Source organism: Sphaerodactylus townsendi, linkage group LG13 (assembly GCF_021028975.2).
Source record: "Sphaerodactylus townsendi isolate TG3544 linkage group LG13, MPM_Stown_v2.3, whole genome shotgun sequence".
NCBI lineage: Eukaryota > Metazoa > Chordata > Lepidosauria > Squamata > Sphaerodactylidae > Sphaerodactylus > Sphaerodactylus townsendi.
Window position 1 is genome coordinate 12,361,650 of NC_059437.1, and position 11,874 is coordinate 12,373,523.

The 11,874-nt window shown below is 44.0% G+C and overlaps 1 protein-coding gene across 3 annotated transcripts in view; it reads left to right on the forward strand.

Moving 5' to 3' along the window:
- Positions 1–8,219, forward strand: part of DACH2 (dachshund family transcription factor 2) — a 433,391-nt gene extending 425,172 nt beyond the window's left edge. For all 3 annotated transcript variants that reach the window (XM_048514020.1, XM_048514022.1, XM_048514021.1), the window contains one exon: positions 7,276–8,219. In XM_048514020.1, the coding sequence (XP_048369977.1) occupies positions 7,276–7,313 (38 nt within the window). In that variant the 3' untranslated portion in view covers positions 7,314–8,219. The remainder of the gene's footprint in view (positions 1–7,275) is intronic.
- Positions 8,220–11,874: the final 3,655 nt, after the last annotated feature.

The following is an 11,874-nucleotide window of genomic DNA, read 5'->3' on the forward strand; positions in this document are numbered from 1 at the left end:
ACACAATGTAGTGGATATGAAAACCCCTTTTCTAAATGTCTTGCTTATTAAGGCAGTCATGCATTTCACGGTAGGTTATAAAACAGCCTATCATGCACAGGGGGCTCATAAGCATATTTTAGTGTTAGGGAATATCATTTATACCCTTTTTATATTGTCAATATTATCCCAGGAGAATTAAATTATGCTTTAAACTACTGTAAATCTACAGTTTGGCTCACCTTTGTCTAATTTCATTTTTTAATAGAATGAGGCTCACATAAGTGAATATTTGATTGTGAGATAAACCTAATAAAAGAATACGTTTATGGCCGAAAGATTTATTTAAACCTTGACTATGTAATACAGTAAAAATGCTATAAAATGGAAACATCGATAGGTACTGAAAATTCCATGCGGGATGAATTTTTGACCCTGGCTTATTTCCTTCCTCCCAGTTTCCAGCAAGATTGGGGGTTTTTTAGCTGCTGGGAAGAGAAAGGAGGAAGATCTAGCCACGTATCATAAAGCTTTGTTCATACTGCTTAATCCTGTGACAAGAGCACCATTGAATGATGACGACTTACATGTGTGAATGAAATCACACAAGTCTGAGACTGAACTATAACTTCACATTTAAGATTTTTTACAATTGGCTGGCGGTGCCCTGTTCAAAAATTTGTATGGTCAGAAAGGTCAGACACTCATGGCAGGGCTTTTTCGGGGATGGCCCCCATATTGTTGAATGCACAGCCAGAGGCGTAGCTAGGCCAAACTGTGCCTGGTGCTGACTCTGCATTTTCTGCCACCACCACCCGTCCCTCATGGGCCCCGCTCCTGCCCCCCGCAGGAGGGAAGGGGGAGGGGTTGGGGTGATTTTCCGCCCCCCAGGCATGCGCCCGATGCAAGGCACACCTCCCCCGCCCCCTTGTAGCTTCACCTATGTGCACAGCTCTTGGAAGTGTGGTTGCTCTGTTCTCCTTTGACCTTTCTGCATAACTTAAAAACAGGTCTTTCCTTAAGGGTCTAAAATAACTTTTAGAAAAGGCCAATGCAGAAAACATCAACTAAATTAACAATTTATTTGTACTGGATTTTTAGTGTTTTTCATACTGCCTTTGGTTGACTGTAAATGCTACGTTATTTCATTCCCTCTGCTTTTTCAGTGTTTTCTTGTTTGCCAGATATTTTAGTCTGCTGAATTTGACTCCTGATAGCATTTTACGGCCCATCTCCTGTTTTAAATATTTGTTCGTTTTAAATATTTGTATGGTTTTCAGTTGAACGTTTTGATATTTGTTTTCCTGGTAAATTAGCTTTATTCCTTTGTGTAGAAAGGCAGGATATGAAATCATTCAAATAAATAACAGTACAGCAGCTTCAGTTTACATGTGTGTTCTGCAAACCCATGACAATCTGAAATTAGCGTAGAGGCTAATTGGCCCAGGCGGTGCGCTCACATTGCGCCGAGGCCCAGCCATGCCCCTCCTCCTTCCCTGAAGTGTGGGGGGTGATTTTTCCGGCCCCCCATGTGATTCCCACAGGGGCGCCCGGGGTGTTTATCCTCGAATGTCCCCATGGCAGCTACGCCACTGTTGACTCCACATGCCTGGAAATGCCCCTAATTTCATCTGTTAACATAACAGTTGCCTTAGAGCCGTGGTGGTGAACCTTTGGCACTCCAGATATTATGGACTACAATTCCCATCAGCCCCTGCCAGTATGGCCAATTGGGCATGCTGGCAAGAGCTGATGGGAATTGTAGTTTATAGCATCTAGAGAGCCAAAGGTTCGCCACCACCGCCTTAGAAGTAGTCTGACCATTAGTCCACCTAGCTCAGTTTTATCTAATCTACCTGGTAGCAGTTTTCCAAGGCCGAAAGGAGAAGGCGGCCTTTCCTGATATCTTCTATCCTTTAACTGGGGATCCTTGGGGTTGAAACTGTGACCATTGCCTTCAGAGCAGATTCTTTTCCGCTGAGCCACAGCTCCTTCAAAAGAAGATACTTGCACTCTTGTTTCTTCGTACCTTGGGACCCAAAGCTGCAAAGACCACATAAGCCACAGCCCAGTTTGTTTTTAGTTGGTGTTTCCCAGGCTCCTGAGCATTCCTCTGGCAAGATCTCGATCCGTGTTTATGTCCAAGCTCCATATTAGATCATCTCTGTTCAGAGAGCACGAGCCCTCTTAAAAACATGAAATGTTCAATTACTAATTAGCTGTTTCCTGTTTGTAATGAAGTGAACATGTTGGATGCAGATTAAAATTCAGCTCCCGCGCTCGCCTGTTTATGGTTCCAGATGTTTTTGTTTTATCTAGGAGTTTACTTTGACAGCTCCCGTTAAATGATAAATCACTCATATTATAGCTGAAATGCATTTTGAAATTGAAATGTGGCAAAACTTGGCTATGGCTAGGAGGGTCTGTGTCTGTTAGCAGGTCAATACGGCTTCTTTCCGTACGAAGGTTCGATATTGGCATATGTAAAATAGGGAAGGGAGAGATTTCAGCATTGCGCACATGCTATTTCAGAATGGTTATTTTACTGCAACCTTCAACATTGATAGCTGCTGGAGCAGCTGTTTGAATTTTAGATCCATTCTATGACTAACAGGCAGGTAGCTTCATGCTCTTTACAGCTGTGTAGTATTTGAATTCTCCCCACCACCTTGGTGAGTTTAAAACCAGCACATTTGTCAGATTTGTTTTACGGAAGGAGGAGAAATATTTTTTTTTCTCCTTTATCAGATAATGAATGCCAGAGTGGGTCAAAAATATTCTAAGTGGCTCTCCCTTCTCTCGGGGAAAACACTGATTTTTAACGTAGGGGCATCTGCTCTTGTATATGCATTATGTGTGTAATATGGTTGCTTTCAGACATGATTTTTTTCCCCAGCATGGAATCCAGGAAACCCCCTAAATGAAATGAGAAGATCCAGACAACACTGTGTTCATTCTGAGTATTACTCACGGTTGTCCTGTTTTGTTTTGTTTTGTTTTTCTCTTTTAAGCCAGATCAGAAATAAACCTACTTCGGTCTGGTTCAAAGGGGTGGCAGCAGAGAGACCTCTGTCTAGATGCTGCACCTGTCACCACTATGGAAAGGGGGGAAGCTCAGCTCCACTTTCAAACTGGCCTAGGGCAGGTAGCTGCCATGAGTCACACAAATACCCCCAGCCTTTAAAAGGATTGTTTTCAGTTTCATTGTTAAGCCACGTCTACCATAGAGAAGAAGAAGAGTTTGGATTCATACCCCCCTTTCTCTCCTGTAAGGAGACTCAAAAGGGCTTACAATCTCCTTGCCCTTTTCCCCCAACAACAAACACCCCGTGAGATAAGTGGGGCTGAGAGAGCTCAGAAGAACTGTGATTAGCCCAAGGTCACCCAGCTGGCATGTATGTGTTGGAATATACAAGAAGAAGAAGAAGAAGAAGAAGAAGAAGAAGAAGAAGAAGAAGAAGAAGAAGAAGAAGAAGAAGAAGAAGAAGAAGAAGAGAGGAGAAGAGAGAAGAAGAAGAGAAGAAGAAGAGGAGGAGGGTTTGGATTTATATCCCCTTTCTCTTCTTCAGGAACTCAAAGGGGCTTATAGTCATGCCCTTCCCCCTCACAACAAACACCCTGTGAGGGTGGGGCTGAGAGAGCTCCGAGAAGCTGTGACTAGCCCAAGGTCACCCAGCTGGCGTGTGTGGGAGTGCACAGGCTAATCTGAATTCCCCAGATAAGCCTCCACAGCTCAGGCGGTAGAGCTGGGAATCAAACCCGGTTCCTCCAGATTAGATACACGAGCTCTTAACCTCCTACGCCACTGCTGCCTCCACAGCTCAAGCCTCCACAGCTCAAGTGGCAGAGCGGTGAAACAAACCCAGTCCCTCCAGATTAGAGTACACCTGCTCTTAAACACTACACCCTGCTGATGAAAATGAGGGGGGAAAGGAGAGACTTCTGAGCATCAGGGGGCCCAACAGCATTGCCATCACCTCTACATTTTTATGGGTGTGGGAGATGGGGAGCAGTCCCTCCCATGGGGATACTGCTCCCTACTGTCCCCAGACCCCGTGTTAGTTGTGAGAGCCAGTGTGGTGTAGCAGTTAAGAGTGGCAGACTCTCATCTGGAGAACCACGTGCGATTCCCTGCTCCTATACATAAGTGACGAACTCTCATCTGGAGATGGGTTCAATTCCCCGCTCCTACACATGCAGCTTCCTGGGTGACCTTGAGCTAGTCACAGTCCTCTCAGAACTCTCTCAGTCCCACCTACCTCACAAGGTGCCTATAAGCTGCTTTGAGATTCATTATGGTACAGGAAAAGGGGGTATGAAAAACCAACTCTCCTTCCGCTGCTGCTATGGATGAGCTTGTTCTCATGCTCCCATGGAGATGCAATGTCTTTGGTTCAGTGGCCAACTTGCCGACTTATACATGACACCTTATAGACCAAATCAAGCCTGAACTCTCCCTACAAGCTAAAAGGATTGGACTGAGGCTATCATAAGTATTGTTGAAAGCTTTCATGGCCAGAATCAACTGAGTGGTGAGGATTTCCCAGGCTGCGGTCTGGTAATTTTTTTTTGCCATAGATGCAGGCAAAACATGAGGAGCAAAATCTACCAGCCTAGAAGACCCACAACACCCAGGGAGACTACGATACTTTGGTCATATTATAAGAAGACAGGAGTCATTGGAAAAGACAATAACGCTAGGAAAAGTTGAAGGCAGGAAAAGTAGAACACTCAATAGGAGATGGACTGATTAAGGAAACCACACTCCACAGTATTCAAGAACTGAGCAAGACTGTTAATGATAGGATGTTCTAGAGCCGTGGTGGCGAACCTTTGGCATTCCAGATGTTATGGACTACAATTCCCATCAGCTCCTGCCAGCATGACCAATTGGGGCTGATGGGAATTGTAGTCCATAACATCTGGAGTGCCAAAGGTTCGCCACCACTGTTCTAGAGATCATTAAGTCATAGGATTGCCACAAGCCAAAGGCAATTTGACAGCACAACGCACATGCACACAACACCCTTCTGCTTCTGGGCTCTCTACTGTCCTCCAGTCCATACCCTTGATTTTTTTTTTTGATGCACCTTACCTCCAAAGAGCTTCAAGCAACACACTCTTTATGTTCACAGTGAGGTTAGCAGAGCTGTAAGAGGCAGAAGTAGTGAGTGACTGGCCCAAGTCAATTGCTGGACTTCATAGCCAAGTGGAGATTGGAACCAAGGTCACCCCATCCTTCTCCGGTACTCTGACCCCCAGACCACACTTGCTATTCCTAAACCGGGGGGAGAAGCAAATCATCAAAGAAATGCCCTGCTTATTGTCATAAAACTGAATGGAAAAATTATGAGTTTTTTTAGAAGAAAAATTCCGCTTTTGTGATGAACTAGCCCACTCTCAGCCTGCAGCCAGAAGGTCTGGCGTAGAGCTCTGAGAGTATCACCCGGTCAATCAAGTGGCTCCGCATTAGCAAAAGTTTTATTTTGATTAGGGTTGTCACTCAATTAAAGAAACCTTAATTCATTCTATTAGTTTTAGTAAATTAATGGATTAAATTTGCATGTATTTGCATAAGAGGAAAACAATGCCTTGCTCTTAGATCATGCAGGCCTGCGTCCCAGCAACAGCATCAACAGAAACAGAAGAACTGTTTCTCTCTCTCACACACACACCACTTATTGGAGGAAATACTCCACCTATGATGACTCCTGTACTCTGTCTCAGAAAAAAGATGTTTGTTCAGTTGGCTGAGGTGCAGCAGATGAGAAGATGGCATGCTTCCTCATTAAAATATAGTCGTGAACAAATATGAGAATTATCCTTCATTTTTATTGTGGGAAGGCTAGCCAGGATAAAGGTGTGTAACTGAGTTGGGTATATAATGATGTGTAAGCAGTGGTGTAGGAGGTTAAGAGCTCGTGTATCTAATCTGGAGGAACCGGGTTTGATTCCCAGTTCTGCCTCCTGAGCTGTGGAGGCTTATCTGGGGAATTCGGATTAGCCTGTGCACTCCCACACACGCCAGCTGGGTGACCTTGGGCTAGTCACAGCTTCTCGGAGCTCTCTCAGCCCCACCTACCTCACAGGGTGTTTGTTGTGAGGGGGGAAGGGCAAGGGGATTGTAAGCCCCTTTGAGTCTCCTGCAGGAGAGAAAGGGGGGATATAAATCCAAACTCCTCCTCCTACTCCTCCTCCTCCTCCTCCTCTTCTTCTTCTTCTTCTTCTTCTTCTTCTTCTTCTTCTTCTTATTATTATTATTATTATTATTATTATTATTATTATTATTATTATTATTATTATTATTATTATTATTATTATTATTAAATTGAATGCCAAAACGTATTTTTACTTTCAAACGGACAGAGGGGGAGCAGGGCTAGGGAGGCACTAGGACCCAGGCAGAACATTCTACAACAAAGAAGGTCCGGCACGTTGAGTTCTGTGGCGGAGGACTATACAACCCTATTGACATCTTTTTCTGAGACAGACTATAACTTTTACTAACTTGGAAAGGAGCAATAACCTTCTCGGCAGCATTTGAGGCTTCTTTTCATTATTACACAGACACCAGTGCCCTGCAAGAAGATTAGAAGCTGGCTATATACATTACTTTTTTCATATATTTCCTGCAGCCACATAATAGCTGCAGGGAACAGCTTCTGTAAATGGAGAACCCACGCAGGTTCAAAACGACACCACGGAGGGCTCCTTCTCTCCCTCCCCCGCCCCAGCAGTTTTCTTGTGTGAAAGTCACACGGGGCGGGGGGGGAGGGATTTCGCTAATTTTGCTGCTCCATTTAGAGTACTGCATCTGGGACAGCAAAATTGTTGAAATAATCCCCTCTCCCCAGTGTAGTTTTCATAGAAGAAACTGCTTGCAGGGAGGCAGGATCTCTTCCTCCCACTGCGGCACCATTCCCAGTTCGTTCAGGCTCTCCTTTCTTTCTTTTTTCTTCTTTTTCTTTTGTGGGGCTGCGGGTAACACCTGAAAGCGCATGCAAAAAAGTTCGTGTAGTTTGGCTCAGTGATGCCACGCAAGGAACTGTGGTCTTATGAGAAGCTCATTGGCATGCAGGAGGAGGTACTTTTACCTCAACGACTCAGCTCTTGGCAGTCTTACCTTGCTCTTATTGTCTAACATCATATGGTAGCCCACCGGGAATGTCCTATAATTATTAAAATCTGCAACATTTGCATGAGTCTTAAATAGCAATTTAAATGCAGAGTTTTAAAATATGAAAACGTAATATATGGAATTACTATTCTGTGTTCTTTTCTTTCTTTTTTTTCCAGAAAACAGAACATACATCAAACCTACCATTATGTACTGAAGACACTTATTATGAATTGGGGGGGGGGGGATATATATATATATAAATATATATGAAATTCGAAGACTATATAATTCATGAAAGAAGTCCCTTCTAACCTTGGATGCCTTCAGTGCTGTGTGAAGAACAGGATTGGTAGCATTGAAAACCTGGACAATTTCAAGCAATTCGCTGTTCCTGTCCCGAGAACTGCCGAAATTTCGGAATGCCAAAGCTTCTCGTAAGCTTTGCCAAACCAAATCAAACCCTGTCGCGACAGATCATTTTAGGTCCCAGTGGATAGAGGAAGAGGGAGAGAGAATAAAAGTTTTAGTATTTTTAAGCACACACAGGAATGATTTTCCCAAAAGAAAAACTAACATTTTTGTTTCTTTGGTCAAGGAATTAGCTATGACACTATAGCTATGGCACAATGAACGTTAAGGTTCTCATGGGCTTGTTCATACAACATGCCCAGTTTTATCACTGAAACTGTCCAAACATGGAGCTGTTTCAATTGTGTTTATAAATTTAAGCTTTGTTTACTGAAGCTGAAACTCAATATATATTACGTTTTGGAGAGAACAGTGTGTACATTTTTTAACATGATGATGTAAAAAAAAAAGTCCTTTCCATTACTGACCAATTCAAGAATGTGAACGAGCGAAAAACCCTCCAATTAGATGATCTAAGAAGGAGATTATCAATTGATGCTTTTTTAAAAAAAAAAAATCTCAATTCCGCTTGGCTTTTTTGGTCTTTTAAAATAAGACGGAAAGGAGTGAATATACAGTAGAATGTTAGATAATGGAAACTTTAAAGTATAGTTTCTCTGTTGTACCATATTAAGTTAAAAGTACACATTCTTTGTTAAAATGTTCTTGCTAAAAACTACAGTATTAAAAACATTTTGTTTGACTTTGAAAATGGCTTTATTTCTTTATTGATGCCTTCCGTTATATTTGGGGATACATAATTTGTTTACTATCACCACCACTCGCCCAAGGATGTGATCAACTTCATCCCAACATCTCTGAAACCAAGTCTCCCCCAAAGTACTCAAGATGGACATATTTTATCATATTGGTTGCTGCACTTGTACCAGTTGATGTTTCTGATTCCTCTTCAATGGCAGCCCCACACAAACCATGGCCTGTTATTACAAGGAACACTTATCTTGGGACGTTTCACTGTGCAGCAGGCTTGTAGTGGGATCTCTTTGTGTTTTATTATTTACATGCGAGGAGGCACTCACTCGTGCCGCAGAGTTTTTTCGGCAGATAACTCTCCCAGGCCTCTGCTTCTCCTGATTCTCTCTGCCCATCAACTCAACCTTTAAGGCACAGATCTCATCACACCTGGTAGTGCCAAGATTTGGCTGGATTTATAAAAGCTTTAAAATCATTATTATGTCAATATTTCTATTAATGCAGTTATATTGATATTGTATCCCTTCCCAAAAATAATCCCCTCCAGATGAACGAGGCAAAGCAATTCCCTGAACCACACTCTGCTGAATAAGGGGATTATGTCTAGACTTGATATTCTTTCCCCTTCCCTTCCACACACACATACTTCCTGTCCCTGCTGCTGCCACAGGAGAAGAGAGAGACTTCTTTTAAAATAAAGGCATGTTTGAAATAAAGTTTTAAAAATCTCTCCCAGTCATTTGGGAGGGCTGAAGTAGAGTGGGGGAAGTGGGATGGAGCACAAAAGAAACCCTACTTGTACTGTTCCTTGGAAAAGCCCTCTCCATTGTTGTTATTATAGCAACATATTGATATCTTGATATGAGCATTTAGAGAAGCCGAAAGGAGTTGACAACATGAAAGGGGGGAGAGGGGGAAGGCAAGGATGGCATGGACGGCAGTGTGAGACAGTGGGAAGGGTGGAGCTAGGTAGGCTAGCCTGGGAGAGGGAACATGTCTGGGGCAAAGCTATGCTCACTGGCAAATCTGCCTGCTCTGGTGGTGAAGCCAATTAAAAGTCATGCTAGATGTGGTCTTACCACGGAGAGAATGGAAAGTGAAAGTGGGGCTCAAGGAATTATGTTGGTACTAGAAATGTTGCCATGACGGATATTTGCCCCCATCGTGCACCAGATACCTTGTGCATAGTTGGCCCATGTTACAGTATTCTAGTCTGAATATTCCCAAAATGTGTGTAATGCTGGTTACATCAGTTGTTCCAGGGAACAGCTACAACAGCTAAAGCACACACTTAACCATCTCCACCACCTGTTCATCCAGAGAAAATGAGGAGGCCAGAAGTAAGCCAAACTGATGTGTCATTTTTAGGGAAGGACAACCCCACCTCAAAGAAGCCTTACATTTATGCCTGCGTCAAATGTAATCCCTAATATACAGCACACCCCTTTACAAAGGTATAATGGAAACCTGCTTTTTCAAAATTCTGCAAATATTTTACTCCAACTACATTGTACTAAGTGAACCTTTTACAAGAAGTCCAGTTGGGAAGCAGGAACAAGTGTTCTTGTCTGGCATTGATTCTGCCAGCTTCCTCAGACCTCCTTCCTGCGGCTCCCCACACTAACCTGGAGGCCACATCATAAAAGGCGGCACTGGGAGATCTCCAGTAGGAGGGCACTAAGATGTTGCGGTGAGACCGGGAACTGCTGCCACACACTGCAGTCGGAGCAGCTTCAGCCAGGCAGGGAACCATCAGCTGGCAGCATGAGGGCACCTCACGGCTGGTTGCTGAGGCCCAGTTTGCAAGAATGGTGGAGCCCAAGAAAGGTGCAGGTCGAACACTTCAACAAGGGAACACAGCAGGACAGGTCTGCTTGACCAGAGGAACAACACCGGAGGAAGACCTCCCAGGGTCCGGGGGGGGGGGGAGAAAGAGAGCAGGAATTAGGGAGGTGGGCTTCCACCCAGCTGAGATGGATCAGGGGTGGAGCAGCATTTGGGAGAATAGAATAATTAGGCACATAAAGAAACCAAGTCTGCTGAGAGAAAATGAGCACGAGGGTGAGTGTGTACACGCCAACACACCCCCCCCCCCAGCGTGGCCGAGCTGAAGCAGCCTTGTTTTGAGAACCCTACAGGGTTGCCATAAATTGACTGCCATAAGTCAACTGCAACTTGATGCATTCACACGCAAAGGTCTATCATGGGGACTAAAGGGAATTTCAGCATTCAGAGCTACAAAACCTCTGAATCCCAGCACTGAACAACAAGATCTGGGAAAGGACTTGATTTCTATATTCTGTTGTTGGCCACCCAGAATAACTAGTGGGCCATTGCGTGAGAGAGGATGCTGGACTAGATGGGCCACTGGTCTGATCCAGCAGGGGTCTTCTGATGTTCTTATGTACACCATTCACTATTCTCTGGATCAAACTGGTTTCCTGTGTCCCATTTCTGGATCTCATGAATGTTCTTTCCTTGTACTGACCTCCTAGCTAGGAAGGGAGCCAAATGGTGTCCGGGCCTAGTCTACTAAGGCATCAGGCTGTACTGCCAATATAACATTGCTGAAAGTCGTTGCAGCATTTTAGAAAGTTTAATGCCGAGGTAAAGGAAGAATGCCAGGAATTTTAAGGAAGCAATTTTGAAAATCCTAACTACCTTGCATAATGTAAAACAAACGGAAAAAAACCTCTACTCTAGAAAAATCTAAGCATCTTTTTCCTCCTCAAAGAACACGCTGCATTACTTTGTCCTGCATTGGTATTACCTCGGTGAGCACTTCATTGATTTCTAATTTGCCCTTCCAAGAATAGTTTTAAATGTCAAAGCCCTGGCAAATGAGATTTAGGGAACTGAGAGGCTTCAGAAGGGATCTGTTGTTAGCTCACGCCTGATAAATATTGACTAAGCAAAGCGCAGGACTTTTATGTCTCAACCCAACTTAATGAGCAGACTGGTAAGTAACACTTCCATTTGAAGAAAGTTAATTCACTGGAGGAGTGTATCATTTAACAGGAAGACCAGCCAAGTGTGAGGCTCCATCCGAAAATCCAAATTACCATGTTGATTTGATAGTTATCCTTTTTCCCCACCTTCCTTGACCCCAGAGTCTAGGCCAGAGATAGCGAACCTTTTTGAGACCAAGTGCCCAAATTGCAACCCAAAACCCACTTATTTATCTCAAAGTGCCAACACGGCAATTTAACCTGAATACTGAGGTTTTAGTTTAGAAAAAACGGTTGGCTCCGAGGCATGCATTACTCGGGAGTAAGCTTGGTCATAGTCAGTGGCTTTGTTTTGAAGCAACCGTGCAACTCTTCCAACGAGTGAATCACGACCCTAAGAGGGTTTACTCAGAAGCAAGCCCCATTGACAGCAAGCGAGCTTACTCCCAGGTAAAGGATCGCACTTTAGTTCTTTGCATGAAAATCAGTGGGGTTTAACAGTGCTTAACAGGGTTACCTACACTGCTTCCCCAAAACTAAGTCTTAGGTTTAATGCTAATAATCGAGCCCAGCGGCCCAGGCCAGCCTAGATGTGGGGGGCGGGGGGGGACTCTGCACATGCCCACAGAGGGGGCTCTGAGTGCCACCTCTGGCACCCGTGCCATAGGTTCGCCACCACTGGTCTAGGCAAAACCAAATTCGATG